Source organism: Kickxella alabastrina (assembly GCF_025024165.1).
Source record: "Kickxella alabastrina strain RSA 675 chromosome Unknown BX661scaffold_6, whole genome shotgun sequence".
Classification (NCBI taxonomy): domain Eukaryota; kingdom Fungi; phylum Kickxellomycota; class Kickxellomycetes; order Kickxellales; family Kickxellaceae; genus Kickxella; species Kickxella alabastrina.
In genome coordinates this window covers 269,454-295,434 of record NW_026251477.1, presented here as the reverse complement: position 1 = coordinate 295,434, position 25,981 = coordinate 269,454, and the positions used below count along the sequence as shown (strand labels likewise).

Sequence of the window (25,981 nt, the reverse complement as noted above, 5' to 3'; positions counted from 1 at the left end):
TAATCACAGGCTTGCACCTTTTCTCTCGTTCTTTCGTTATTTTATTCTTTTCTCTCAAAGCATTTTTCTATTCTTTTAAATACTCATTCAATAAATATATTACATTTACAAATCATCCAGTTTTTTCCTGTTAATCCCGCCGAATCACATTACTCAATTAGTTTCGTTAAGGCAATCAAGCGCTGCTGCCAGCTAACACACTCCGAGAAAAACAGCGTACACGCGCAGGATATTCGAGCAGGATAAACAGCCACGTTCGAATTTGATATTTACTCTTCAATTAAACAAGCGTTCATACGAGCATTTATTTTTATTACAATTACTCAGTTATGGCGAGCAATCCAGGTCCCGCCGCAAACTCCAACCCTACTGCGGCAATCAACAAGCACCTCTACCGCGACTACCGGGCTGAGCTGGCGAAGCTGACGTTTAGCTCAAAGCCCATCATCAACGAGCTGTCAAAGAAAGCGGAGGCCAACGTTGCTGAGGCAGAGACCATAATTACGGCCATTGAGAACCACCTGCGCTTCACTGTGCCCAAGCTCAAGCTTCCGGCATTTTACCTTCTGGACTCGATCATTAAGAACGTTGGCGGAATGTATGTGTCTCTGCTGCACGGCCGCATCGGCAAAATTTTTGTCGAGATGTGGAAATCGGTAGACGACGAGGTCAAGGGCAATATGGAGCGCACGATGGGCACCTGGCGCCACGGGTTTGAGGGCGGCCACAAGAACGTGTTCCCCGACTTTGTACTGCGGAAAATCGAAGAGGATATAAACCGGCTTAAGGCCAAGGCCAAGGACCTTACACCGACTCTTCCAGAGACCAAGGGAGAGGACCTGCTGGACGACCTGACTAAAATACAGTCGTATGGCAAGAAACATGCTCTGGAGCAGCGGCAGCAGCTGATTCAGCGTGAGGTTGTTGCCAGGGCCGACAGATACGCCAATACTGCCGGCCAGGACCACGCCGCGAACAAGAGACGCCGCATGCCGGAACAAGAAAGGGTAAGTGTAATTTTTGAGCAGGCAAGGCCAACGTGGCTAAAAACAGCCTTGTTGATATGCTTGTGTTGTAATATTAATGTTTATGCACCGCAAAGCTGTTTTTCGTTGTATTTGTGATTACTGGGTGATAAAAGGCACATTCGAAAAGTGCGGTGAAAGTGACAATGAAGTGTTAAATTTGCAGCTGCTGCCAATTTAGCTCCCACGTTTGGAGTTGCTAGTTTTTTATTTTAATTTTATATCTCCGCAAAATTTAGTGCACCCCTCCACATCTCTTGCGAATCAAAATTGCTAAACAATATGATGCTTTATTGTAATTACCCGCTCCGTATAGCCCATCCACAACCAAGACCTGTTGCGGGAGGTCAGCAATGCCCTGGTGAAGAAGCAAGTCGAGCTGTACCGCTGCCCTAGCGATGTGGTGCTGTTCTCCGCCATCAACGCCCTCAAGAAGATAAAGGCGAGTGTGGCCGAGACCACTCTTTCGCCCGAAAGAGTGAGAGAGATTCGTCGGCAGCTATTGGATCTTGATAGCACCAGCAACGCTGATGCCACCAACCCTCAGAATAGCAATAACAGCGCTCGCGCGCAATGGCATGCTGGCAACGGTGCGCCTGGTTCGACCAGGTCTACGACGCCCCCTCACCCGCCTCCAGCACATGTGATGGCTGGAAGTGTCCGGCACGATAGCAGCAGCCAATCTACAGCATTCCCGTCGCCACAGGGCCACGGCGCTTCACACGGCGGCCGTGTCGGCAGTCTGATTACCCAGTCACCAGGAGCAGCAATGCCAACCGATGCCAACCAACTCTTGCAAAATCTGATGTCACGGCCCGATTTGATGAGCAGCTTGAGCAAGGTTGCACCTGGGCTGTCGACTTCGCTGGGAGCGTTACTGGTGCCCCAACACCAGGGTTCTGGCTACAAGTATTTCTCACAGCTGGAGCCGATTCCGCTGACCCAAGCATCTATTACAAGGTATGTTTTTTGGATAAACGCACGCTAGTATTCTGAAGTGTTTTTTTGCTATTTTTCTTTGCTATGCTATGCTCTGTTGTTTTGTAGTTGTGCTTGTATTTGTACTTGTCTGGATGTGCGTAAAGGCACTTTTATCGAGTGCGCGCCTAGTGCCTTGCACTGGCGCCTAGTAGTCGGAGGATGCATATATCGGCTTCATTGCTGTTGCAGTAGGACAAATAAAATTTTCTATATAAGGTCGCCGCACGCGCCTTTAACACATGTATAGCTTTTTCATTCTAAAAAATCGCCCTGAAAACCTTACCAGTTATCAAGAGAGAAAGAGTGGGGAAAAAAGGAGAAAAAGAGCGTAAAACATGCCGCCACCGACGACATTGGAAAGCAAGTGCCGAGTGTCCCCGTTGCAGCAGCTAATCCATACATACATGCGTTTGTCCTGCCGGCTCTTTGTTCTTAGAAACTGCTCGCATATATTAGAATATCATTTAACAACAAAAAAGAACATCTTACTATTGCGCACATTTTGCTTTCCAGGCTTGTATATTCAATTGTTTCTTTGTTTGTTCGCGTGCATGCATGCAATAAAACGTAATTCAGCGCGACACAATATACTGATACTCAACAAATGTGTTTTTTTGCTTTGTTTGCGTCAAAAAAATTAGGACCAGGCCGGGCCTCTTCAACATCCTCTACGAGGGTTTCCCAAAGCTGTGCTCGCAGTGTGGATGGCGGGTTGCCGACACTGAAGAAGGCAAGGAGAAGATGAAGAAGCACCTGGACTGGCACTTCCGACGCAATCTGCGCTCGCAGAATGACCGCGTACAAAGGGCGGCGCCACGCGGGTGGTATGCATCGCGGACAATGTGGGAGGCAGCTGCTAACGACGATGATGTCGTGATGGGAAACTCTGCCCAGGGCGAGTCGAACACCAAGGATGAGGGCGCGAATAACGCAAAGAACATTGAGGAGCTGAAGCGCAAGACACTGGCAGTGCCTTCTGGCTACAACAATAGTCCATGTGCAATTTGCAAAGAGCCGTTTGAACGCCGCTTCAACGAGGACGAGGAGGATTGGCAGTTTGTCAACGCGGTCGAGGTCGACGGCACCATTTACCACGCCACGTGTAATGCAAACCAGACAAGGTCGATTGGGCTGCTGCCTTCTCCTGTAGATTCGACCAGCGGTAACCAGTGAATTTTTTATTGATTTGGTTAATGGATGATTGCATTCTCAAATTCAAGCTGCGCGCAGTGCGGTGCGCTGTAACTTTGTTGTTTACTTTTCAGAGTGGCTAAAACAAATACAAAAATAATAGTATTGAATATTGAAAATATTACCTTGACTTTGTGCGATAAGCCACTGCTACCAGGTTTGCATATTTATGCACGATCTGCAGGCTCGGAAGTAGCGCAAAGCGGCGTTTAATGTAGAGATTTTGAATCTCCTGTTTTCCACAAAGTCTCTGGATTCTTTGTTTGTTTGTTTGTTTGCTACCTGTCTTGCGAGTTATTTTTCCTGCCCCAAGAACAATGGCGGGCAATATTACGACACATTTATAGATGAACAATGTTTAAATAAATAAAACTGACGAACAAGTTCATAGAGCGACAGCAGCAGCAAAATAAAACAAGAATATACAAAGCAAAATTTTATTTTTTGGTTTGATTTGCGACAGGTATTGTAAATAGGCTTTCAAAGGTCGTACCATGCCCTTTGCTCCTCAATGCTGGATGCCACAAGAGAACGCTTCCATCCCAAAAAAGTAGGTCCCCAAGGTGGTGATTCAGATAAGGGCGCGCAAAAAATGCTGTGGTCGCACCAGTTTACGGCACTTTCAAATAATGCAGCTCGGGAACTGGCATTTTGATTTTTAATTAGAGCACGCACATAAGTGGCTTTAAAAAAGACAGATTTGCACATATCTGTATGTGCAAGCACGTCTGCCACCAGTCTGACAAGTCAACATGGAAAGCGCTTTCTGACAAATTCGCTTGGCAGAAGAGCAGCATAGATGTGCAATGTACGATGTGCAGAGTGTGGGCATCCATGTATAGAATGTGCTATCGCACAGGGATACGCTTAAAACAACCTCGTATTTTTTATTTGGGTTTCTTGGCTGACAACCGGTGATTGGTCCAGATGCGGTCATTAAAAAACATTTCACTACACCAAAAGGGATGTGCGTTTGTCATTCCAAAGGCGCTAGCACGGGTTTCCTCGATGTCTTGTTCGGCAAATCTTCAAGATATCGATTGGGTAGAAATACAGCCAAGGCTTGCGCTTCAATATGGCGGAGTTTGTAAACTGTCAAAAATAGTGATTTGCACAATTGGAAGTGCACAGCACAGTGAACAGTACTTCTCACTTCAACATCCAATTTCTCATTCATCCGCCGCTCTGCAAGCGGGTTATTGCGCTGTCGCACGCAATGGGCCATCTGTTTTCGCACTATCCCTCATCCTCAGCCGCATCCAAATTCCCCAGAACAAGATATTGTGAGTGAGAAAATAGCAGGCAGGATGTGCAAATAAATTTGTTGCAGATCCATTATATGTCCAGTGAGCCACGCACGCACGTACGCACGATTCCTTCGTGTTATGTGCTCGCTTGGCATTTTTCTGTGTCTGAAAATGAAATTTGGAGTGACTTTTTTTTCTCATGCAATTTTTTGGCTGTCTATTGCTCACCAAGGTCGTACATCGAACACGGTCTGCATATTTCAGCTTGTCCATCACTATCCATTTTAGTACTTGAAATTTGTTTATTTGTTTGTTTTGTATTTGCTCCTCGTCGCATCATTGCATGGCCACACTGGCCACTGGCCCTGCTCGGAATTTGTCGCAATTCTCTCTCGTTTATTTATTTATTCCTTGCCTTGAGCCCCCTTTCCCCGTTTTACTTCATTGTCCGCTCATCCGATTTCTATAAACCTAACCTACAGCTCAGCGCTCCCACGCGCTCACCTTAGCAATATGAGCGACATTGCAATTTTTTTGACACAGAGCAAGCCGGCTGTTCAGATTCGTACTCGGAGGCATGGCTACTTTTGTTCTGTTCTTAATTTGCTGCATGTATGTATATATAGCCTGCCTCCCACCTGCAGGTCCACTATAGTTTGTCGTCCTACATTTAGCTAGTTTTTTATTCATATTCTTATCCCCATAGAAGCAGAGCCTTTCGGCCTAATTATCGCATATATATCTTTATTATTACTAATTATTAATTATCCCTAAGCCTGGCAGTTTATCAGGTAAGAACGAGGGACAGCGTAGACCCTTTCCAGACCCTTTCCAGACCCTTTCCCCCTTTTTACTTTGTCGCTATTGTAAACAAACATTTAGGGTAGTCTACTGTGGCAGGCCAACGCACAGTATCCCTGTTTCTGCCCATCCCCTCCTTACTTTCCTTATTTTGTTGCATGTTTGATACTGTTTATGCAAGCAATTGTTTAGCAAAAGAAAATATTCATATGCATGATCTGGGTTAAGCGTGCGCATGCGCCTGTGCGTTAATGCTGCATGTGCGCCTTATGTGCCTCTCCTTTACCGAATTGCACCCCCTTTTTCTTTGCCTTGCTCTGCTGTGCGACTGCCCATTTCATTCAACACTAAATTTGCTCGATTTACTGGATTGTCGTTCTCTTTTCCAGACCCGATTTTGTTTTGGCAGCAGCTTCTTGTCCCTTTTCAGATACTGTGTAATAGCAGTTGCATTTGGGAAGCCTAAAGTGCACCCCCTTTTAAATCTACTCTGTATTTTTTTTGATATTCCGCGCTCAGCTGTTTTTTTTGGATTTACGATTAAAACAAAAGTAACGGACCGTACTTGCGTCACCCCTTTTTTTCTGTTTATATTTGCTTGCACAAATCAAACACGCAGCTCATGCCGAGTATCGGATTGTTCGTGATATTGTCCAGAACAGTCCTTGTCGGTCTTTTGGAGTGTTTTTATTGCGATGAAATAAGATAGAAACGGCTAGAAATGAAAACGTCTCCCAAACACGCGTATGCATACACTTGTCGCTTTATCACTCTCTAACATTATTTTTCTGTTTGTTTTACTTTTAGGTTTTCCACTAGCATCATCATTATCATCATAACCATTATCACTATTTATTACTATATCCACAGTCACATCTTCAAGCTTTCTCTCCATCTGCCTATCCATACATCTATACTTCTGTCCATCTCTCTGTTAATTCAAGCCTGTATTATTCCTTGTAACAAAAAAGCCTTCAAGGACCAATCAAAAGAAAAGAACTGCAACAAAATGAACAACTCTGATCAGCATGTTTACCCTCCCCGGTTCCCTGTGACGCAGCACCAAAGTCAGCACCAGCTGCCAAGCTCGCAGGGACATCCTCAAATGCAGCAACAGCAGCATTTGGCGTCTACGTGGAACCGCCAACCCCATTACCAGCGCCAGCAGCCGATACCTCTCCCGGCACCCACCTCGCACCCAGGCTATCCCTCCTCGCAAAATCAGCCCCAGCAGCCGTACCATTACCAGCAGTTCCAGCAAAAGACCCAGGTGCAGGGCCAGTCTACATGGCACAATGCTGCAGGGTACATTGTTGGAAACCAGCACGCGGCAAACTCCTACTCCAGGCACGCCACAAGCAGCCCACCGGCAACGGCTGTGCCTTCCTCCAACTGTGCGGCGGCGCTGACGTTGGCAGTCTCTAACCCACACGCGCATCCTTACGCTCACTCGCATCGCAGCAGCAGCGGGAGCGGAAGCAGCTCCCCCTATTCACTACCATCGATGTCCGTACCATCACTCCCATGACGTCGGTGACTCCTCTAATCAACATTATGTCTGGAGGCCACACCAACATGACCAACAAGCATACCACTGCCAATAGCATCAAAAGCGAGACAATGTCTGTCAAGCGCCGGCGGAGAGCAAATCAGGACTCAGAGTCGCCCATGCTCAGTCTAGCGACATCTGTCGTAAGCGCGATTCGCAGTCCATGAACAGCACCAGCGAGGTGCCAGAGAATATAAAGCGCACTGAGGATAGTCCGTCTGTGGACGGACAGACCGAAGCTGAGGCTGCTCGCATTCTTGAGGAACGTCGCCGCCGCAACGCGAGTGCCTCTGCTCGGTTCCGCAAGCGACGCAACGAGAGGGAGCGCGAGCTGGTCAACAGGTGCTTGTTTCTGGAGCAGCACCTGCTGCAGGCCATGGGAAACAAAGCGTTTGAGGAAGTTATGCGCAAGGCCCCAGCTGCTCCGCCATCCATCGATGGCGTCCCGATGCTGGCATCGGGACGGCGCTCGATCATTTCATCGTCGGTGTGAACTCGATGTCTGTCACAACATTGTCACGCACGCAGTCGCCCAAATACGAGGACGAGGATGCTGACGAGTGCGACGAAGACCAGGTGTCGACGGTGCACTCCTCGCCGACGGTCAGCGCCGGCATCTCTGTCAGCGCTTTGACTGCGCCAGCTTCTGTGGATGACGTCTGGTCAGCGTACTTGACGCTCAGCCAGAAGATGGCCGGAGCCCTTCAGCGGATTGAGATGCTTGAAGACAACAAAAAGGAGAGCGCTTAACCGCTTTGATACGATATTTTATTGCAATAATAACAAATAATATATTATTACGCATCACTAGCACGTGATATGTACCCTTAAACAGCACCTGGTTCTGCGACAAGAATCGTGCGTGATCGGAGATGTGCGCGTGCTGCAATAGCATCAGCGAGTCAATTGGCATTCTCAAGCTTAATATCGATGGTATATATTTTTTATTCGCATATCGCGCAAATTATTTAAAAAAGAATGAGCAAGCGCGACGCGTATGAACATAATATCAGCCAGCTGCTGGAGGATGTTAATGAGCAGCGACAGCAGGCGTACCGTTTTGCGCGCGCCATGGAGCAGAGCATTCTCATTGACAGCAGCGACAATGACAGCGGCGACGAATACAGGATACCGCCAATAAAAAAGTCAGTCTCGCAACCAGCCCTAATTTTAGATGAAGATAGTATCACTAGAGGCAGCTGTCGAAGCGTGCATTTGACGGATTCGCCGCCAGCCAGCTTTCTAGACGACTTTGCGCGCGATTTTGTCGAAAATTACAAGCCCACACACCCGCCAGCCCGAATACTTGGGCGGCTCACACAATACCCTTGCCAAAGAGTAAAATCAATTCGCCGGGATGCCGAGTCCGACGTGAAAGGCAACGGCGGCAATGGTGCGAGTCGAGGCGCGCCCGCAAAACAAATATTTTGCTTGCCAAAAGATGTTGACTCGAGAAAATTTGATACTGCCAGACACAATTACTGCACTCCGACTAAATCCGGCGCACGCCGCCAGGCAGATTCGCGACGAAGCCCAGCATTGCCACAGAGTGTCTATACGCAGAGTAGCCTAGAGACTCTGCGAAAGCCAACAAACCGGATAGAAATTGAAACACCCCAAAGGTCTGACATATTGAGGACTCGCGAAACGCCCGGAATATTTAGCGCGCACAGAGCTGTTGAACCACAAGCTCATCCGGTTTCTCAGAGCGAGTCCGAGACGCACAGAAATATGAGTCTGTCGAGCAAATTGGACAAACGCTCGCGGCGAGTGAAGGCGAGAGCGCAGATTTGCAGCCGACTCTGGACGAGAGCCGGATGTCAAAGATAGACAGAGCAGCTCGAATGCAGCTGTGGGACCGCTTTGGCACAACGGACAGATGCCGAACGCGGAAAGACGACAAAGATGATGAGCGAATATTGGAACTCGTGCGGCTGGCCGAGCAAATGACGCTCACGCCCAAGGCTGGCCGCCCAGAACAGCCCCAAGATACAACTGTGTTGGGCGGACATATTCCGATGTTAGAGCGCAATCCGTCTGCCACACTGGCACTATGCAATCAGACCAGTTACCACATGCAGGCTGGGACCATGTGCTGGATACCCGGCGAATGGGAGCACTGGGCAACGTTTGTCGGAACAAGTGCGCCTCCAATGGACGGCGCCGAGATGCACCGGCGGCTCGACTGGGTACACGACCGACATATCGATGCGTGGCAGCATGGTTTTCGCGATGAGTTTCTGGAAAGCGGCAAGCTGCGGCGCACGTACCAGACGCTGGGCATCGAGCTACATGCGTACCCAGATGGCAACATCAAGCGGGTGGCCTCTGCAGAGCACAGGGGGCAGCCATGCACGGCCACAACCCTGTTTTTGACAACGGCGACTGGCAATGCACTGTTGAGCCGCACTCCGACTTGTATTACTTTTATTGCGACGAGCGCGTGTGGCATTATCAGAATGGGCCCTGCTCCGAGTACCGCTATCCTGACGGCCGCATGGAGCGCATCGACGCCGACGGTACCAACACCGTGGTGCATCCGTCGGGAGAAATAAACGTGCAGCTGGGCATGTGAAATACCGGCTGCCAGTAGATACGCCGGGCCACCAGCCTAAGCTCAGACCGCTTCTGAAACAAGAAAATTTCCCCTTTTGGTCTGTTCCCTGCAGGCATGTGGCCGCAGAATCTGCGTCAATACGGTCGGTTGATTATTCTCTTGCACCGTGTGATTCGAAAATAGGTGACAGCGGCCCCCTGTTTGATTGTTTTTTTTCCACGCTTAAGCGCCCGCTCTCACATGCAACGGGAATGAAACAGAGACAAGCTGAGAAGGGTGGGAGGGCAAGCAACAAAACAAGGCTTGCGCCTTTCTTTCTTGCTCATCATCGCTTTCCATCTTTCATTAAATATTATTGTTACTATTTTTCTCTTCAATCAATCATGAGCACAGTGCTGAGCCTAGTTTCGGCCGCGACAAATAGTGGCGCGGCCAACGTATACGTCAAGTACACCAGCATGCTGGCGGCAGGGACAAGGCCTGTCGGTTTGGACAGTACTTCTCCCGCCTTTTGGTGTACCTCATTTCGCAGCGCATGAGCGCCAGGGGAAAGACGCCGGCCAGCATCGAGTGGATGGCCACCTTTGCCAAAACCCAGGCCGCCATGGCCACCACGCGCAAAATGATGCGGTCGGGCAAGTTCATCGACTTTCTGCAACTCTTCATGCGCTCGCTCAAGAACAAGGGAGAGGACGAGCTGGTTCACCTGCTTGGGCTGTTCCACAAAGCCAGCATGTTCGTGTTCATGGCGGCAGACACCCTGGGCCTCATGGGCAGCACGCTGACGCTGGTCAGGCTGAGAGATCCGGCCAACGTTACGCGGGTCGGCCAGCGTGGATGGCTGCTGGCCATTGTGTGCCAGCTGATATCGGCCGCGTACCAGCTCCACAACATCTCAGTGCGGGAGGCCGATCTGCGGCGCGTTAGGATGCATGTGGAGAAGGCTGCCGACGTCATGGGCGACAGGGAGTGCGCAGTTGAGGAGGAGCTGATCCGCAGAAACAAGACCCAGCCACCCGCCAGCTTGTCGCATCGGCGCTGGACCTGGTCATTCCGGCCAAGGGCCTCGGCCTGCTCAACATCAACGAGGGCCTAGTCGCCCTGGCCGGCACAGTAACATCGCTGATGGGCATCCAGGACGTGGTGTCTAAAGTTTCGTATTGACAATAAAAAGGGAGCCCCAATATTTACAGCATGCACATGTGAACAAATTTAATTAGAAATGTATGTTAATTAAAAGCTCTGCCGCAGAGGCAGTTTTCAGCTTTCGGAGCACAATGCCATTGGGCAATAAAAAAGATGGAAAAGAGGAAACGGCTTTCAAAGGTTTAATTTGCGCATCGACACAGAATCGATCTCTCATCGGTGTGGTCTGGGCCAAATTTACCACCTTTTAGCTATTTTGTGCTCATGTTGAAACAGGAAGAATTTATAGAGTTTATTTTTCTACAGCAAAAACCGGGATATAAATTAAAACATGTACAAGCAGTATTAATGAAAAAATTGCGATGGCTGTTCTACTTTTCACAGCATTTTAAAAAAGAGCCGCGTGTATGGCGATGCCAGGCAAATGCAGCATGAAGAATCGGCGGCGGCCGAACATGCCTTGTTGATTGCGAGCATCCTATCCAACAGGCTCTTGAACGAATCAAGGTTTGGAATCTGCTCCCGGTTGTACTTTTGGATTTTGTCGACAGCAGCGTAGAACTTTGTGTGGTGCATCTCGCAGATGCTCTCTGCCACAATCAGCGACTCCTTGGCGACCAGCCAGTCCTGAGGCGCTTGTCTGTTGGGCAATTAAACAGGCCATAGCTCGAGTGCCGCACAGTTAGGCTCATTGACGCATGCGAGCAGCCCGAGTCCTTGCGGCTGCCTGGCGTCGTGGCCCTGCTGCCGGCGCTGGCGCTGCTGCTGCTGTTGCTATCATTGCTGCCCGGCGATACTTCCTGCGGCGCGCTGGCGTCTAGCGCCTTTCGCCGCATCTCGCTGAGGTGGATCAAAAGATCTTCGGATTTGGCGTTGATGCCCAGCCAGACGTCTGCGTACAAGCTGCCTTGCGGGAAATGGATGCTGAGGTGGTACTCTGGCGACAAAATGATAATCTCGTGCGCTGTGGGGTCCTCGGGCTGCTTTCGCTGCTGCGACATTATTATATACACTTGATCTGATTATTTTGGTTAGTGTTCTTTGTTGTTAAAGAATGGAGAGGTGTCCAGAAAAGATAGAATAGAACGACAAAATGGAGAAAAGGGCGTTAAAAAGTTACTGTAAGATCGGAGCTGTAGCGGTGCAATGTCCACGCATTTTATAGTCGCACCGACCTGGTTTTTGAAAAGAGAAAGATATATAAAGTCAAAGTTTGAACAAGAGCAAGAACAAAAAAAAAGCCCGTTTCCGGACTCCGTCTGGGTCTAACATTTTGCTCGAGAATCTGAGGATATTCAAATTTTGGAGGACTTTGGCTTTATTTCCCCTTCCCCAAAACAATTCCCCGTGCTGTTTGCTTTGCGCGGTCGTGCACGCGGCAGATATTCAAAGTCGACTTGCCAGTGTCAAAGCCAAGTCGGTCAAGCCGCGCGCACGCCGCCTGAATCCAATCAAGCGTTATTTTCTCCAGTTTCTACACACCCAAAAACAAATAAATAAATTTTACTTTATTTTTGGCACTGATAAATAGAATTTAGCCCGGGTACGCAGATAGACCAAGCATGGGTTGTCTTGAAATGGGGAGATCTCACAGTCAGCCCTTTGCTTTAAGAGATGGATGTCAAAATGTGGGCGCAAAAGCACAGCCCCCTGCTTTGGAGTCCAAGTCTGCTCTGCTGTGTTAGCTTGGGACTTGTTGGCCAAGCCTCGAGCTTGTTTTGATCTTGCATGTGGTAAAGGAAATGCGTGCTGTGAGGCCCTTATTTGCATGGAGCTCTCGATTCGATCAAAGCCCCACAGTTGCCGGCCGGCTGCACCCCCGGCTCGCCGAGCCACCACGCATCGGCTCACGTATAGTCCTGACGTGCGCATGTTCGGCTCTGTGCATATTGACAAGAGAAACCCCCAGGCGGCAGTGAAATTCACAGTCCTTTTTTATTGCCTTTCTTGAATTACACATTTGTACTATTTATTCGCCCATACACACACATACTCTTTAATCTAATGTCGTCGCTGATAGAAATGACGCAGGGCTACTGCCCGGCGTACTCGCCGTTCTTTGGGTTCATGGGCGTAGCCTCGGCAATCGTGTTCAGCTCGGCAGGCGCGGGGTACGGAACAGCCAAGGCGGGAATCGGAATCACAGGCGCAGGTACCTTCCGGCCGACAATTGTCATGCGGGCACTTATTCCGGTTGTCATGGCCGGTATCATTGCCGTGTACGGGCTAGTGGCGTCGGTGCTGATCTCGGGTGACATGGATCCGAAGAGCAAGTACTCGCTGTTTTCAGGCTGCATCCACCTGGCATCGGGGCTGTGCGTGGGCATGACCGGGCTGGCGGCGGGCTGGTGCATTGGCGTCGTCGGCGATGTGGGCGTCAGAGGGTTTGCCAAGGAGCCCAAGCTGTTTGTCGGCATGGTTCTGATTCTTATTTTTGCCGAGGTCTTGGGTCTCTACGGGCTCATCGTGTCGCTGATCCTCAACACAAAGGCCAGCAACTCGATGTGCCAATAACGGGTCTGCATCCTTAATTAATTAACCAACCATCATCATCGCTCAAGCTTTAAATACACTGTGACTGCAATTCATATTAACTGTGATACAATGAAAGCCTATTCGAAAGCCTAGAGCACAAACTTGTTGCGCACCTCGTCCAAGGGAATGTCCTTGTGGAGGAACCCGCGCTTGCCTCGCCGACGCCGTAGTCAGACGAGCCCTGGCCGTTGCCAAACAAGTAGTACTTGTATATCGTCAGGCCCTCGAGCCCCGCCGGCCCGCGCGCGTGCGTCTTGTTGGTGCTGACACCGATCTCCGTGCCAAAGCCGTAGCGGAAGCCGTCGGCAAAGCGGGTCGATGCGTTCCAGTATACGCCGGCCGCGTCGACCCGCCGCATGAACCACTCGGCGTTCTTGCGGTCCTCGGTGATGATGGCGTCGGTGTGCTTGGATCCGAGCGAGTTGATATGGTCAATGGCCTGGTCAAGCGAGTCCACGACGCGCACAGCCACCTCCATGTCCGAGAACTCGTGCCCAAAGTCCTTGTCTGTGGCCTTGGTTACCAGCGCAGCCAGGCTGGGCTCCTGCGCAATGCCAGCAGCCTGGATGGCAGCCAGAGAGCGGTCGTCAGCGTGCAGGCGGACGCCAGCCTTCAGCAGCGCCTGAGCCACCTCAACGAACACTGTGCTGACCAGGCTGCTGTGGACAAGCAGCGTCTCGGTTGCATTGCATGCCGCCGGGTATGTGGTCTTGGCATCAACAACAATGTGCACGGCCTTCTTCACGTCGGCGGACTCGTCCAGATACGTCGAGCAGATGCCATCAGCATGGCCCAGCACCGGGATGCGCGTGTTGTTCTTGATGTGTTGCACCAGCGAGTTTGATCCGCGCGGGATACCAGGTCCACATAGCGGTCCATGTCGAGCAGCCCGCTAATCTCGTCCCTGGTCGAGACGACCTGCACCGCGCGCTCGGGGAACTTTGTCTGCCCCTCCTGCGCCTCCGTCGTGGCAATGGCGTACTGGATGGCCTCTGCCAGCGCCTGGTTCGTACGTGTGGCTTCCTTGCCGCCCTTGAGGATCGCTGCGTTGCCCGACTTGATTGCCAAACAGGCAATGTTCACGACAACCTCGGGGCGCGCCTCAAAGATCACCAGGCATACACCCACAGGGCACACCACTCGGTATAGGTCCAGATCTGTGTCCAGCTTGCGCGCCAGCGTCACTTGGCCAATGGGATCTGCAATGCGGTCGACGTCGTCAACGCCCTGCAGCAGCGTCGAGTATTTCTCTCCGCCGCTGCCTTCGATATCCAGGCGGCTAAACAGCGATGATGAGAGCTTGCCAGCCTCAACCTCCTTCTTTGCTGCATCTTTGTCCTGCCTGTTGGCCTCGACTATCTCGCTGCGTCTCTCAATCAGCACCTGCTTGATGCGCTGGAGTACAGCTGACTTTTGCGCGCTGGTGATTGTCTGGAGCATGTTGGATGCCTCGCGGGCCGCGCGTGCTACTTGTTCGGCAGACATTATTGTACAAATGAAAATAGTTTTATTCTTGGCTGTTTTGATACAAGTGCAGTAGAAATTTTCAACAAAAAAAGTAAAGATAAAGATAAAGAAGGGGCTGCCAAAAGCTGCGTGCAGACGTTATATATATATTTTTGCCATGACTGCAATGACGCATTTAATTCTGAAACAGGCTTTGGACCTCCCAGCTTAGGATTTATCAGGCCTTAAGCCCTAACCCCGCAGCATGCAGATGCCACTTGAATGCCGACGCCGTGTGACTGTGTGACCGACTGACCAGTAACGCGATTGGATCGGTGCTCCATTGTCTCGTCTCGTTGTCTTGTTTTCTTGCATAAAGCGACAGCATTATTCTGTGCGCGCGCGAAATTAAATTAATTCAAGATTGTCAAGCAGCGGCGACAAAAGAGACATCATACGGAACCCAGGGATGGGAGCTGTGACTGATGACACTGACGTGTGTCTCAGCGTAATCTTGGCGCATGGTATTTGCAACTTGTAGTTTGTAATTTGCAATTTGATTAACATCATATATCTTATGTTCCATCTTCTACAGTCTATAAATGCCCGTTCGCTGCTTTGGGCGTGCTAATTCGCAGATGCCACCTCGGGGCCAGCAATGGCCCTGGCTGCCGGGGTATGTGGTTTTTGGCTCTGCTTGGCCTTCCAGCTCGACCAGCCCAGGTATGTGTTCCAGAAGAGACTCATAGTGCTTCCAAAAGGCACGCGATATGCCAGCGGAATGACGCTAAAGTTGATCAGCTGGGCAGCTGGCCACAGCGCATAGCTGACCAGGAGAATGTCCATGTACTGAGTGCGCCCGCGCTCTAGCAGCTCGGACGGCCCAGTCCCTCAAGCGCGCCCATCCCGAAGACAAAGGCACCCGTAGCGAGAGGTGCAAACACAGCCTGGTCGATTGCGACGCGCTTCAAGACCATCCCTACGCGCTGAGCTGCCGACTGGACTACGTCCGATTCGCCCAGCTTTTTGGAGGCCGCTGTCTTTATCGTGCTGCCTATCGGAAACCTCCAGTTGAGGAATGCGTGCCAGCGGTATGAAAAGGGTGTGAAGGCTGCGCCGTAGGCAAAGAAGCGGAGCGCCTGCACGGGCTCGTACCCTGGGATCAGAGAGCTGTTTTTGGAAGCAGACTGTGTTGACTCAGGAGTGCGTGACACTAAGTACTGGGCAATGGTGTTCCCCGTGGCCGAGACGCCCCCGCTAAACAGCGCCAATTTGAGTAGCTGCGTCGGCGTGGCCATATTGTGTCGTGCTGTTCAAATAAAAGTTAAAAAAATAATAAAGATAACAAGTCAGCATCACCCGCTTGCTTGGCCCGCGATTGCTTGTACAGATAATCGAAAATGGGTTCAAACCTGTGAGAATAAGCATGGCGCCAACACCACCGAATATGAAAAAGATGTGGGGGAAAAGGAATTGGCCACCTCGATTATGTGCTGCTCGGGCTCTTTCTCGTTTGATGGCGGAAAATAGGCATAGACAAATTCTGCGCATATTTGTCCCAATCGCCTTTTGCCACTGCTCGCGTGAACCGAACAGAAATCCCCAATCCCTCGCTGAAGCAGTTGAATATGGGCGCATATTTAGGCTTGTTGCAGTATTTTGTTTCAAAAGCGCCGTCTGACTCCAGGCACTGTTTCTTTAGGTGAGTGGACTGCATCGTCTAAAAGAGGGGGCAGCGTTAATAGGCATGATCGGACCGTGAGGAGACAGAAGGAGAAAGGAAAAATGGTGCCGCTTTTATGTTGTTAAATGTAGTAGGAAGATATGGCAAACAATCCCCAAAGATGGGCCGCTCAAAGCTGTGGCAAAGATTATAAATGAGCACCTATGCCAATAATAGGGCGATGGCAAAATATGTATTAGCGAGGATGCTGGTCCGCCAGAGTGGTCGAATGCAACAAGTGGAAAAATAAGTGAATAAGGAAATCTACGCCGGTCCATGAGTTAACATCCAAAATTTTGTGACCTGCGCTTGCAGAGCTTCCTTGCTGTTTTGACAAATTGTCCGATTAATGCGCCGAATTAAAAGCATGGTGGATGACGATGCGAGAGGTTGGCCACGGAAAGCCCACAGGCGAGCGGCCGTGCTCAAAGACCATGAGAGTGAATAGGTCCATAGTGGTTGACGGCCATATGATTCACAATGCGTCTCCCCCATAAAATTAGACTTGATCATTTCGCAAGTCTTTTTAATATCATACATCAACGTTCAACTTTCTACTCTTTTTTCCTTACTCTTTTTACGTTTGTCACGCTTTTCTTTTTATTATTAAATTTTACAGCTGTCGATTGGCAATGTCCACGTCTGAATCCAACCGCTTTGACATCGTGCAGTATTACAATGACCTCGTTAAGAAGGACTCGAGCATATCGTCGCCTGTCGCGGCAGTGAGCAGCCTGGTCAGAGCAATTGAGGAGCAGAACGCAACAACCATGCTTGAGTTTATGATGATTGTGCGCACGGCGTGCGAGGAGCTGAAGAAGGCGACAGACAACTCCATCTCGCTGTCAGCAGGCTGCGACGTGTTCTTGCAGCAAATGTCGCGACTGTCGCATGCGCAGAGCGTCGACGAGTGCCGCATGGCGTTAATAAAGGCTGGCACAGACTTTGTGCAGGGCGCCGGCAAATGCCGCGAGCTTGTGGCGGAGTACGGCAGTCCGTTCGTGCGCGATGAACAGACGATTCTCGTTCACTCGTACTCGCGGGTCATCATGGGCCTTTTGCGCCGCGCTGTCAAGCAGAACAAGCGCTTCCGCGTTTTTATCACAGAGTCGCGCCCCGACCAGAGTGGCTTCCAGGCCGCTGAGGAGCTGCACCAGCTGGGCGTCCCCTGTGAGATCGTTCTGGATGCGGCCGTCGGGTACATAATGGAAAAGGTCGACATGGTGCTTGTTGGCGCCGAGGGCGTCGTTGAGAGCGGCGGCCTGATCAACAAAATTGGCACATACCAGCTGGCCATCATCGCCAGGGCCGCGAAGAAGCCGCTTTACGCGCTGGCCGAGAGCTTCAAGTTTGTGCGCCTGTACCCGCTCAGCCAATACGACCTGCCCACGTACAGAGGCGACCTGCTTTCGTTCAAGGACAAGGCGGAGGCCAAGGTCGACTGGCAGTCCGAGCTGTCGCGCAGCAACCCCATGCTGGACTACACGCCGCCCGACTTTATCACGCTTATGTTCACCGATCTGGGCGTCATGACGCCCTCAGGAGTCAGCGACGAGCTGATAAAGTTCTACCTGGACTAGACCTATGCGCGCCTAGATCTAGGTTATCACTTTTGCAAATAGAAATCTGAGTGGCATTTTTTACAAAACAAGCAAAAAGACATTGGAAAATGAAAAGGGGGCGGTCAAGGCTGAAGCACGTAGTCCACCGTACTTCCTGGAACCGCGCATTCGGTAGACCCAGAAAACACTGAACCATTAGCGGCACGAGCGGTACCAACCATCGCTGGTGCGCTGGGTGCCCCGTAGATGAAGCCGCCCTCAGTGACGCCGCCAAAAACAAAAGTGGACGAAGAACTGCTGCTCGAGACCAGCACTGGTGCCTCTTCCTGGAACTCCATGCCAGAGAAGTCGGCCGCGCCAAACCGCACAGCCACGCTTGCAGAATCGACATTATCCTTCAGGACCGACTGCACAGTAGCTGCATTGTTTTCTGCTGGAGGACGTGCCGCCATCATAAACTGTATGAACTGGCCCGGCGCAATGTCTTGCAGCGTGTCGATCGCCAGCCCGCCCTTGGCCGGATCGCCTCCGGTCACTTGGAATACAGCGCAATCAACAGAGCCAGCGACTTTGCTGCCAGTAATTTTTGCAAACAGGCGGTCATCCAGGACAACATCCCCAGCAGTCATGCGCCGCTTGCGCACACTGGCAATCAGCAGATGAGCAGCCTCACCGTCCTCAACCTCCAACACGACATTGCCCTTACTCCGCTTAATCTCGAGTGTGTCGCTGATGGCCTCGAGGCCTCCATGTGTGACCTGTATCTGCTCAACGGCGCATGCGCTGCGAGTCGGCCTGCCTTGGGCGCGCACAAAGGCAAATCCGATTACGCCGCTGTCTTCCATGCCCGCATTGCCTAACAAAGTATACTCTTGACCGTTCAAAAATGGCGTTTGCGAGCCGACTATGCCGATCTTTGTCGCCTGGGGGAACCGGGCGTCTAGAGCATCCAGCACCTGTCGCGACTCCTTATCTGCAGCCATGATGATGAGCTCGACATCAGACGGGTCTGCTATTCCATCACCGAGCTCGTGAGGGAGCTCCAAGTGTGACGCTGCTTGGGTGGCGCTGGACTGGCCCACTTTCCACTGGATGTCCTTTTGGTGCTTTTTGAAACGGTCGGTGACTTCGTTGTGCCACCGACCGACTGCCACTTCGCGTAGTCTCTGTCGCCCATGTATGTCGCCTATAAAGAATGGTCGAGCCTCGAGTTCTCTGTCGCGCATTCTGCATCTGACAGGCTGTTTACCCTGGGCGTGTGGTAGAGAATTGAAAGGCCGGGCGCGTGGATGCCATCGGCGCTGGCTAAGATCCGGTCGACCACTGTGCCTGCAACAGATACGTAGGCACTCGGGTGTCCAGTTGCCTTTGAGGTTGCTTGTTAGCCGGCTGATATCAGACGCGGAGTATGACTGTGACACAAGCACGAAGCAGCTGTCGTGTGTTTTCTCCTGAGGCTGCTCCCGTGATTGCGACTGCACACTCTGCTGCTTCTTTTCTAGCGCAGACCGTATATGACCGGGCATTGCAATATGGCGGCGTCCAACGATCGGTCTGTTGATGTGGCTGTGACCCACAGCCTTCTCTGTGTAGCTTTCCCGTATCGACACAATTCCGAGCAGTATCTGGCAGTAAGTGCATAGTGTTTTACAGTTTATAACGCAGAAGAGAGAAACGAGAGATAACGCAGAAGAGTAACAAAAAATGAAAAGAGAGACACGGACACGCAATGTCGGGGTAATTGCACACGACCTCTGCGAATCGACCTTACACCATGCGCCCAAATCCGATGATCAGAAAATTGGCCAAAACCGAATCTCAAAAACCAACAAGAAAAAATCAATAGGTCTCCAGTTGTCACTATGCTCATCGGCGCCCCGCTGAGCTCTTTTTATCCTTATCCATCCATCCATACACACACATACTTTTGATACCTCGAATTTGTCACCTTAATTCACAACACAGCACAACAATGTCGAACCTGCAAAAAATTGATTTCCAGCCGACAGATACCTGGTACGAGGAGCAGACAAATACTGGGACGGCGTGGCCTCGAGCGTTGACGGGATGCTCGGCGGTCTGGAAGAAGTGCACGGTCCTGATGTGCGTGACTCCTTGGCTTTTATCCAAAAGCTGCGTGCAGACTCTTCGCTCAAAGTGGGCTTGGCCTATGCGTGCGATTGCGGTGCAGGCATCGGCAGGGTGACAAAATACTTTTTGACCACCCAGTTCGACAAGGTCGATCTGGTCGAGCAGAACAGCAAGTTCCTAGACACCGCCGCCACGTCATATTTGAGAGAAGAAAAGGAGTCTGGCAAAGTTGGAGACATGTTCCCAGTTGGTCTGCAAAATTTTACGCCTGCCAATGGCAAATACGACGTGATATGGTGCCAGTGGGTGCTCAGCCACCTGACGACGAAGACTTCGTTGCGTTTCTCAGGCGATGTGCCGGTGGCCTGGCGCCAGGCGGACTTGTCTGTATAAAGGAGAACGTGTCTTCGAATTCGTATGTGATCGATAATGAAGACAGCAGTGTTACAAGAGCGAACTCGATGTTTGAGACTTTATTCAAGGCGGCGGACATGGCTGTTGTTGGCCGCCAAACGCAGACCGGCTTCCCGCAGGGGCTTTTCAAGGTCAATATGTGGGCTTTGCAGCCCAACTAATGTGTCTGTTGTTGGAAATATGCGTTTGCGAGATGATAGATTTGATGTATATTTGAAAGACGATATATAAATTGAAATTTTGATAATGTTTTTTCCCTGCGCTGCAATAACTTAGCCTGCTACTTGCTATAATTTGAAACCTCGCTCGCAGATATGAACTTATTTGATACACTTGCGAAACATCCTAAGCGGCGTCCGCTTCATACGTCGAAGCTGACTCGTACGTCGATGAATAATTATCCACTACCACAGCGGCCGGGTAGTTGTTTGCGCGTAACTGGTCTGATATGACGCAGTTGGTTCTAACATTGGGTCTGGGTAGACGTCAGTCGAGCAAGTCGTTGTGGTGTAGTCGGTCCTACCGGCAATACCCCGTGGATACTGCTGTCACAGATCCATACGGCGTCGTAATGTAGGACGTTGAATACGGCGCTGAGTACAGCGCTGTTGTGTATGTCTCTGCATACGGGGCTGTGGCGTATGGTGCCCGTATGGATTAGGGTAAGGCGCCCCATACGGTGCTGTAGGGAATGGAGTAGCGTAAGGCACTCTGTATACATGAGAGCAAGGCGCCGAGCAGTAGAATACGGATTGTGGATTGTAAACCTGTTGCACTGGACCAACCTGATGCGGGCCATTGGGGAAACAAGGCAAATTACAACAATTGGGGTCTGGGTTGCAGCCAGGATTAATTCCGTAGACCAAATTACCAGCAGAACTCTGGCATGAGCCCCCAGGGCACGCGATAACTACACCCTGCTGGATTCCATACCACTGTATATAACATCCAGTGATAATACCCGGCCCACACTGCTGTGCAAAAGGACGACACCCCTGTAGGTATGCGCAGCCCTCTGAGGGTAAGAGCTGCAGTCTAATGGTACTGTGTAGTAAAATGGGCCACATACTTTTACAGACGAAGTGGGCGTCGGAGTGGAAGAGCATTTGGGAAGTGCAATTGCGGCACTGATGATAATAAAGACAGCATCGGATTTAGACTGGTTTTCGCTATTGCCGGTCGGGTATCAGGCTGTTTGAATCATTGCACTTTGGCCATACAGTAGCATCTGTAGGCAGTTATCCTCAAAATAAATAAACTGCCATCACATGGGCTCTGGCATGTCAACGCCGAGTTGCAATTAGAGGTGCGTCCGACTTGCGCTTGCCCTGAAGCCTCTTGCTTTTAAGCATTTGGCTGTTGCACCATCTCGTGTACCGTGCACCCTGCTCTGCATTTTCTCTGCCATCCCATCGATGCTTTCTTCGGGCCGAGCGCAGCCATAGCCGACAAAAATGGTGCGTTCAAACGCTGAGGCCGCGTGAACAGTCAGAATGACCGTTGCTACCAAGGCTTTCATGGTGTATAGCGTATAGTGCAAATATGTATATGTATATCTATGCTGCTGTATAGTAAATGATTGAAGGCAAAATTTTATAATTTAGTTGGTACTTGGGAGTGACCGCATCCGCCGCGTTATATATGTAAATTATTTTCACCACTGTATTATTTTGACAAGTTGAATATCGGTTACGAAAATAGGTACTTTTCAAATGTGAAGCATTCCATTTGAACCCGCAAAATAAAGCCACATACACGGAATATATAAATTTGAGCAGAATATCATTATTTAGTAATTCGATTTTTAAGGTCCTATTACCAATTATAGCATAAAATCTGCCACAGTTTAGGCACACGGCTATGCATGTTGCCTTACTGAGATTGATTGATTACGCGCGTGGCAATTAGAAATGATGATAGGTTTTATTCTAGCTTATTTATATGCCAGGGAGAACATATAAAAGGTGTGGCTATCGGGCAGCCAGGAATTGTTCTCCTTGGAAGAAATAAATATCCTTTTTGATTTATACCCCTTTGTAACAAATCTGTATATTCATTTTCAGACACAACAGCAAGCTAGTAATGCGGAACGGAGAGTATTATGCAATTGAAGTACCAATTTTTAAAAAATAAAATGTTCTCCGCCATTTCAACCCGCTAATCGTCCCATTTAATACCCTTAATCCCCTATCGAGTGTATAAAACTACACAAAAATAATTGAAATGGTGAGAGGGTAGGCGGAATACTTTATATTTGGATAATCATGTGGAGATGGTTAGAACACAGCAAATGTCAGCGGCACTCGAGTCATGCGTCAGCAAGAAGACGCTCAGATGGAATTGATTGATCGGGTTGTGCTTCTTGATTGGAATGGCGATCAAGACTTCTGCATTGCTGCATGCCATTCTGTGGCAATGGCAGCAATGTCAATTGTCAAGCTTTTCTGTTTTTCGTTTTGCCCTTTATTATTATTTTTCGTAATCTCGTATTTGCTATATTTTAACAGTACTTGAACCATGGGCCTTTGCGACGTAGGTAGAACGACAAGACTCAGTTTAGAATTTGGACGCAGTGTTTTTAATTCATTCCAAATGGGTGCGCACATTCACTAACAGATGATGTCACACAAGTTGGCATCGAATCTCCACGCAAATGTAGGCACCCGAAATTAGAGAGGCGTACGAAGATGTGCGCAACGGTAGGTGCTAAGCAAATGCTTGACTTTCCAACTCGGAATTGTGATGCAAAGACGTATGAGCCATAGTGCTAGTTACACCAATATTAAAACTTAGTGAAATGCATACCATATCATAGACGACACCCAGACGAATTGGATGCTGCTGGAGTTTGATGAAAATAAAAATAATGTACTCAAGGTTGGAAACAAGGGATCAATGGCCTAGACGAACTCAAGAAGCATCTCAAGGATAATTCTGCGGCATTTGGATACATCCGCGTGCCCATGTCCAATGACGAACTGTCCCTGCGGATAAAGTTTGTATTCCTGGTGTGGTGCGGTACTAAGCAGGAATCATGCGCAGGGCAAAACTCAGCGTCCAAAAGGCCGAGGTGACCAATGTCATTAGCAATTCTTCGATCGAAATTGCTGCGTCGGAGCAGGATGATCTGGACGAAAATGAAATAATGCTCATGCTGAAAAAAGCAGGTGGTGCAAACTACGACAGGCAGGCTTCCGACTACTAATAATTGAGTTCTTTTTTAATAAAAACTGCCGTATCTCGGCCACTTATAACATTTTACAGTGAGCACTCAATACACCACCTAATATATTGTATACAAAAAAGTAGAAAAGGACAAGTCTCACTTATTCATCAAGTAAGGGTATTTGTTCTGCAAAAGAATCGACAGTTTGCCATGCCCGCGGATGCGCTCGCAAAATCGTCGGACATGTCCATTAGGCACTTTATGCATTCCGCGAGCAGCGTCAGCTGTTGGTCTGGCATCAGCGAACTGCCCACCATTTCGTACACATTGTCCATAAACGCGGCGTAAGAATGGCACTGAATGCCTTGAATGTGCGGTTCACCAGCACGCCCTGTGCGACACTGGCTGCGGGAGCATATTGATCTCTGACCCGGGGATCGCTGCACCCTGAGCCTCCACATCCCCGCCCGTTGCCAGCCTCACGAGACTTTTGTACTTTGACATCTCAACAACCCACGTCCACAGCGCCACAGTTGCCTCGGCGCGGCAAGTCTTGTTGGAATCGGCAATGCCATGCGCAAAATAAAGCTCAGCTTGCCAGTCAACCAGGCCCAAATACACCTCTACTGACTGAGCAACCTCCCAAGCTCCAACATTGATCTTGTGCAAAATGCACCCAAGGGACGATATGGATACAGACCTCTGAGCGGAACAGTGCTTCGAGACAAATGCAGGAGCTCTGGAATCGTGTAGCCTGGCTTGTCGGGGTCCTCTCCGTGGTGGTGTAGGCCAGCTTGGGTTGGAATCTCTGACTGCTCCTCTGTCATAATCTGGCCGTCGAATGCAAAGCGAACGTGAGATATGGGCCTTGCCAAGAGGTTCTCCTGGTCGTGAGGTTCGTATTGTCATTTCCGGCCATTGCGGCAGCGTCCTTGGCATCCCTATTCCTGTCTTCAGCACAGCATGCTCCATGGGCGATCTTGCCTGGTTGTGACCCAGAATCCACGCGAGTTTGGCCTCCTCGACCATCTCTGAGGGAAAATACTTGCGTTTCATGTCGGTGTAAAACTCGCTGTCAGCACCAGTCTCGTTGTTGTCGACGTCAATAGTACCTACGCCGCGATCCTTGTGACACTGGGTATTTCAGTGCCGGCTCGTCAACCCACTCTGCTGGCGGCGGAGGCGGCGGCAGAGTGGATTTCGGGTCACCAGTCACCGGACCATCCATACTTGAGCCTGGCTCGGCAAACCGAACCTGCTTGGGCAATTTGGCATTATTATTTTCTTCAGGTTCGGCAATGATTTCGCTTTCACTTTCAGTACTGCCACTGCCATGCTTCACATTATCTAAGCCGGTGCTGAGCGCGGTGCCCCCTGCCCAGCCTGCTTTTGCTTTCGCTGCAAGAGCCGCTGGATTAGATCGCTGGAAAGCATGGACTGAACCTCACTCTGCGCCTCGAGAATTTCCTCGGCAGACATGTTCCTAAGTCGATCCTCATTTTCCTGTGAGACTTGATCGCGCATCCCGGCCCAATAAGCACTACCCTGCTTGTCTGCTGCCTGCGTTGCCTAGGCAAAGTCTCATTGGCACTCTCTTCCGACCGCGGGTTTTCGCTTGTAGCGACATCGGTAGATATTTCTGGGAACCCACTTCGCGCAGCTTTAGCTGCGGTGCCACTACCGGATCAACTACAGAATGCTCGGGCACAGGCGCCATTAGCTTGGGCATAAATGTTGCCGCGAGACTGTGGTTATTTGCACTGGCCCCTGGTGTGGTGTACACAGTTCTGTCCATAGCCACCGTCCCTCCGTTCTGGGATTGCTTGGCCAGCCTGCGCTGTGCAAACAGCGAAAGCTTTTTTGGTTCTTCGCGCGGGTGCCCCTCATTTGTGCGCGCCTTGGAAACACTGTCATGTTCGGCCAGGCGCTCCTTGACCTCAAACTCTTTGATGGCGTCGTTCATACGCTGCGCAAAGCCAACATGTCGCCTGTCGGTTCCAAACCATTGTTTCTGCATCCTGGGTGGGCTTAATAACAGGCTCGGCAGGCTTGGCGGTGCGACAATGTCAGAAACCGGTGCTTTTCTGTGCACTGTTTCGACAATCTCTGGTGCCTGGCTGCGACGAATGACCTTTGCTGCCGGCTTGGTTTTACTGCTGAGAAACTCGCGCTCCATTGCCTCCAGGTCATCGTCGCCCGATCCGAAGTCAAAGCGACAGTTGTCTTTCACCCTGTGTGTGTTATAAGTGTCTTCCATGGTAGTGTTTAAAATTTTAATGATAGCGTAATAGGTCAAAATGTGCTGTTTCCTGCAAAAATACACAATGACAAATACCCCAACCCCATGCATTCGAAAAAACGGGTGTTATCACGTGGATTCGAGCGATTTTGTCGAATTGAAAACTGAAAAGCAACAAGTCATCATCACCCGCTCGCTTCGCTCGCTGATGGAGGACAATAGACATAGGCCAAATTCTGCATAAAGTTGTCTCAATCGCTTTTTGTCACCGATCGTGTGAACCGAGTAGGAATCATCAATTTCTCACC

At 50.1% G+C, this 25,981-nt stretch overlaps 15 protein-coding genes across 15 annotated transcripts; 8 read left to right on the top strand and 7 right to left on the bottom strand.

The window, feature by feature from the left end:
- Positions 1-17: 17 nt before the first annotated feature.
- Positions 18-3,283, top strand: BX661DRAFT_179545 (uncharacterized protein). Its single transcript, XM_051535220.1, has 3 exons — positions 18-1,007; positions 1,342-1,985; positions 2,648-3,283. The coding sequence occupies exons 1-3, from the start codon at positions 330-332 to the stop codon at positions 3,177-3,179; spliced, it is 1,854 nt and encodes a 617-aa protein (XP_051393026.1). The 5' UTR covers positions 18-329; the 3' UTR covers positions 3,180-3,283.
- A 2,971-nt stretch (positions 3,284-6,254) lies between these two features.
- Positions 6,255-7,544, top strand: BX661DRAFT_197153 (uncharacterized protein; the record flags this gene model as incomplete). Its single annotated transcript, XM_051538110.1, has 4 exons — positions 6,255-6,662; positions 6,707-6,937; positions 6,976-7,281; positions 7,323-7,544. 4 exons carry the CDS (start codon positions 6,255-6,257, stop codon positions 7,542-7,544), a joined length of 1,167 nt encoding a protein of 388 aa, XP_051393025.1.
- A 164-nt stretch (positions 7,545-7,708) lies between these two features.
- BX661DRAFT_86031 (uncharacterized protein) lies at positions 7,709-8,743 on the top strand. Its single transcript, XM_051539530.1, has one exon. The coding sequence runs from the start codon at positions 7,773-7,775 to the stop codon at positions 8,622-8,624; it is 852 nt and encodes a 283-aa protein (XP_051393024.1). The 5' UTR covers positions 7,709-7,772; the 3' UTR covers positions 8,625-8,743.
- A 940-nt stretch (positions 8,744-9,683) lies between these two features.
- On the top strand, positions 9,684-10,560 carry BX661DRAFT_179541 (peroxisomal biogenesis factor 11). The gene is given in 3 exon segments (XM_051535219.1): positions 9,684-9,794; positions 9,809-10,327; positions 10,375-10,560. 3 exon segments carry the CDS (start codon positions 9,735-9,737, stop codon positions 10,513-10,515), a joined length of 720 nt encoding a protein of 239 aa, XP_051393023.1. The 5' UTR covers positions 9,684-9,734; the 3' UTR covers positions 10,516-10,560.
- On the bottom strand, positions 10,561-11,743 carry BX661DRAFT_179540 (uncharacterized protein). The gene is given in 2 exon segments (XM_051535218.1): positions 10,561-11,137; positions 11,155-11,743. 2 exon segments carry the CDS (start codon positions 11,496-11,498, stop codon positions 10,876-10,878), a joined length of 606 nt encoding a protein of 201 aa, XP_051393022.1. The 5' UTR covers positions 11,499-11,743; the 3' UTR covers positions 10,561-10,875.
- A 693-nt stretch (positions 11,744-12,436) lies between these two features.
- BX661DRAFT_179538 (V-ATPase proteolipid subunit C-like domain-containing protein) lies at positions 12,437-13,075 on the top strand. The gene has a single exon (XM_051535217.1). It carries the CDS (start codon positions 12,502-12,504, stop codon positions 13,009-13,011), a length of 510 nt encoding a protein of 169 aa, XP_051393021.1. The 5' UTR covers positions 12,437-12,501; the 3' UTR covers positions 13,012-13,075.
- On the bottom strand, positions 13,076-14,604 carry BX661DRAFT_179537 (gamma-glutamyl phosphate reductase). The gene is given in 3 exon segments (XM_051535216.1): positions 13,076-13,181; positions 13,196-13,849; positions 13,891-14,604. The coding sequence occupies 3 exon segments, from the start codon at positions 14,515-14,517 to the stop codon at positions 13,122-13,124; spliced, it is 1,341 nt and encodes a 446-aa protein (XP_051393020.1). The 5' UTR covers positions 14,518-14,604; the 3' UTR covers positions 13,076-13,121.
- A 337-nt stretch (positions 14,605-14,941) lies between these two features.
- Positions 14,942-15,922, bottom strand: BX661DRAFT_179536 (uncharacterized protein). Its single transcript, XM_051535215.1, is given in 2 exon segments — positions 14,942-15,344; positions 15,359-15,922. 2 exon segments carry the CDS (start codon positions 15,774-15,776, stop codon positions 15,106-15,108), a joined length of 657 nt encoding a protein of 218 aa, XP_051393019.1. The 5' UTR covers positions 15,777-15,922; the 3' UTR covers positions 14,942-15,105.
- Positions 15,923-16,195: 273 nt separating this feature from the next.
- BX661DRAFT_86007 (uncharacterized protein) lies at positions 16,196-16,575 on the bottom strand. The gene has a single exon (XM_051539529.1). The coding sequence runs from the start codon at positions 16,477-16,479 to the stop codon at positions 16,276-16,278; it is 204 nt and encodes a 67-aa protein (XP_051393018.1). The 5' UTR covers positions 16,480-16,575; the 3' UTR covers positions 16,196-16,275.
- A 176-nt stretch (positions 16,576-16,751) lies between these two features.
- Positions 16,752-17,854, top strand: BX661DRAFT_179533 (translation initiation factor eIF-2B alpha subunit). Its single transcript, XM_051535214.1, has one exon. The coding sequence runs from the start codon at positions 16,834-16,836 to the stop codon at positions 17,779-17,781; it is 948 nt and encodes a 315-aa protein (XP_051393017.1). The 5' UTR covers positions 16,752-16,833; the 3' UTR covers positions 17,782-17,854.
- A 31-nt stretch (positions 17,855-17,885) lies between these two features.
- BX661DRAFT_169787 (uncharacterized protein) lies at positions 17,886-18,989 on the bottom strand (the record flags this gene model as incomplete). The annotated part of the gene is made up of 1 exon (XM_051533558.1): positions 17,886-18,989. One exon carries the CDS (start codon positions 18,987-18,989, stop codon positions 17,886-17,888), a length of 1,104 nt encoding a protein of 367 aa, XP_051393016.1.
- A 682-nt stretch (positions 18,990-19,671) lies between these two features.
- Positions 19,672-20,573, top strand: BX661DRAFT_219034 (alpha-N-methyltransferase NTM1). The gene has a single exon (XM_051538810.1). It carries the CDS (start codon positions 19,831-19,833, stop codon positions 20,245-20,247), a length of 417 nt encoding a protein of 138 aa, XP_051393015.1. The 5' UTR covers positions 19,672-19,830; the 3' UTR covers positions 20,248-20,573.
- Positions 20,574-20,816: 243 nt separating this feature from the next.
- On the bottom strand, positions 20,817-21,374 carry BX661DRAFT_169785 (uncharacterized protein; the record flags this gene model as incomplete). Its single annotated transcript, XM_051533557.1, has 3 exons — positions 20,817-21,203; positions 21,230-21,303; positions 21,338-21,374. 3 exons carry the CDS (start codon positions 21,372-21,374, stop codon positions 20,817-20,819), a joined length of 498 nt encoding a protein of 165 aa, XP_051393014.1.
- Positions 21,375-22,695: 1,321 nt separating this feature from the next.
- BX661DRAFT_179528 (uncharacterized protein) lies at positions 22,696-23,538 on the top strand. The gene is made up of 5 exons (XM_051535213.1): positions 22,696-22,800; positions 22,928-22,967; positions 23,084-23,145; positions 23,184-23,281; positions 23,311-23,538. Exons 1-5 carry the CDS (start codon positions 22,786-22,788, stop codon positions 23,471-23,473), a joined length of 378 nt encoding a protein of 125 aa, XP_051393013.1. The 5' UTR covers positions 22,696-22,785; the 3' UTR covers positions 23,474-23,538.
- BX661DRAFT_179526 (RPAP1-like protein) lies at positions 23,539-25,898 on the bottom strand. Its single transcript, XM_051535212.1, is given in 9 exon segments — positions 23,539-23,740; positions 23,761-23,825; positions 23,837-24,136; positions 24,148-24,318; positions 24,395-24,559; positions 24,570-24,781; positions 24,883-24,994; positions 25,086-25,100; positions 25,116-25,898. 9 exon segments carry the CDS (start codon positions 25,782-25,784, stop codon positions 23,602-23,604), a joined length of 1,848 nt encoding a protein of 615 aa, XP_051393012.1. The 5' UTR covers positions 25,785-25,898; the 3' UTR covers positions 23,539-23,601.
- Between the last annotated feature and the right edge of the window lie 83 nt (positions 25,899-25,981).

Excerpts from the sequence above, each read along its gene's own strand:
- BX661DRAFT_179545 (XM_051535220.1), top strand. The coding sequence starts at position 330 with ATGGCGAGCAATCCAGGTCCCGCCGCAAACTCCAACCCTACTGCGGCA. Across the intron at positions 1,008-1,341 it reads GCATGCCGGAACAAGAAAGG|CCCATCCACAACCAAGACCT; the intron begins GTAAGTGTAATT and ends CGCTCCGTATAG. Across the intron at positions 1,986-2,647 it reads ACCCAAGCATCTATTACAAG|GACCAGGCCGGGCCTCTTCA; the intron begins GTATGTTTTTTG and ends CAAAAAAATTAG.
- BX661DRAFT_86031 (XM_051539530.1), top strand. The coding sequence starts at position 7,773 with ATGAGCAAGCGCGACGCGTATGAACATAATATCAGCCAGCTGCTGGAG.
- BX661DRAFT_179541 (XM_051535219.1), top strand. The coding sequence starts at position 9,735 with ATGAGCACAGTGCTGAGCCTAGTTTCGGCCGCGACAAATAGTGGCGCG. Across the intron at positions 10,328-10,374 it reads TGGGCGACAGGGAGTGCGCA|CTTGTCGCATCGGCGCTGGA; the intron begins GTTGAGGAGGAG and ends GCCACCCGCCAG.
- BX661DRAFT_179540 (XM_051535218.1), bottom strand. The coding sequence starts at position 11,498 with ATGTCGCAGCAGCGAAAGCAGCCCGAGGACCCCACAGCGCACGAGATT.
- BX661DRAFT_179538 (XM_051535217.1), top strand. The coding sequence starts at position 12,502 with ATGTCGTCGCTGATAGAAATGACGCAGGGCTACTGCCCGGCGTACTCG.
- BX661DRAFT_179537 (XM_051535216.1), bottom strand. The coding sequence starts at position 14,517 with ATGTCTGCCGAACAAGTAGCACGCGCGGCCCGCGAGGCATCCAACATG. Across the intron at positions 13,850-13,890 it reads TGGACCGCTATGTGGACCTG|AACAACACGCGCATCCCGGT; the intron begins GTATCCCGCGCG and ends CAACACATCAAG.
- BX661DRAFT_179536 (XM_051535215.1), bottom strand. The coding sequence starts at position 15,776 with ATGGCCACGCCGACGCAGCTACTCAAATTGGCGCTGTTTAGCGGGGGC.
- BX661DRAFT_86007 (XM_051539529.1), bottom strand. The coding sequence starts at position 16,479 with ATGGACCGGCGTAGATTTCCTTATTCACTTATTTTTCCACTTGTTGCA.
- BX661DRAFT_179533 (XM_051535214.1), top strand. The coding sequence starts at position 16,834 with ATGTCCACGTCTGAATCCAACCGCTTTGACATCGTGCAGTATTACAAT.
- BX661DRAFT_219034 (XM_051538810.1), top strand. The coding sequence starts at position 19,831 with ATGCTCGGCGGTCTGGAAGAAGTGCACGGTCCTGATGTGCGTGACTCC.
- BX661DRAFT_179528 (XM_051535213.1), top strand. Across the intron at positions 23,146-23,183 it reads ATAAAAATAATGTACTCAAG|AAGCATCTCAAGGATAATTC; the intron begins GTTGGAAACAAG and ends GACGAACTCAAG. Across the intron at positions 23,282-23,310 it reads AAGTTTGTATTCCTGGTGTG|GGCAAAACTCAGCGTCCAAA; the intron begins GTGCGGTACTAA and ends AATCATGCGCAG.
- BX661DRAFT_179526 (XM_051535212.1), bottom strand. The coding sequence starts at position 25,784 with ATGCATGGGGTTGGGGTATTTGTCATTGTGTATTTTTGCAGGAAACAG. Across the intron at positions 24,782-24,882 it reads GGAAATTCTCGAGGCGCAGA|ATAATGTGAAGCATGGCAGT; the intron begins GTGAGGTTCAGT and ends GCACCGGCTTAG. Across the intron at positions 24,319-24,394 it reads GATCGCCCATGGAGCATGCT|GAGAACCTCTTGGCAAGGCC; the intron begins GTGCTGAAGACA and ends CCTCACGACCAG.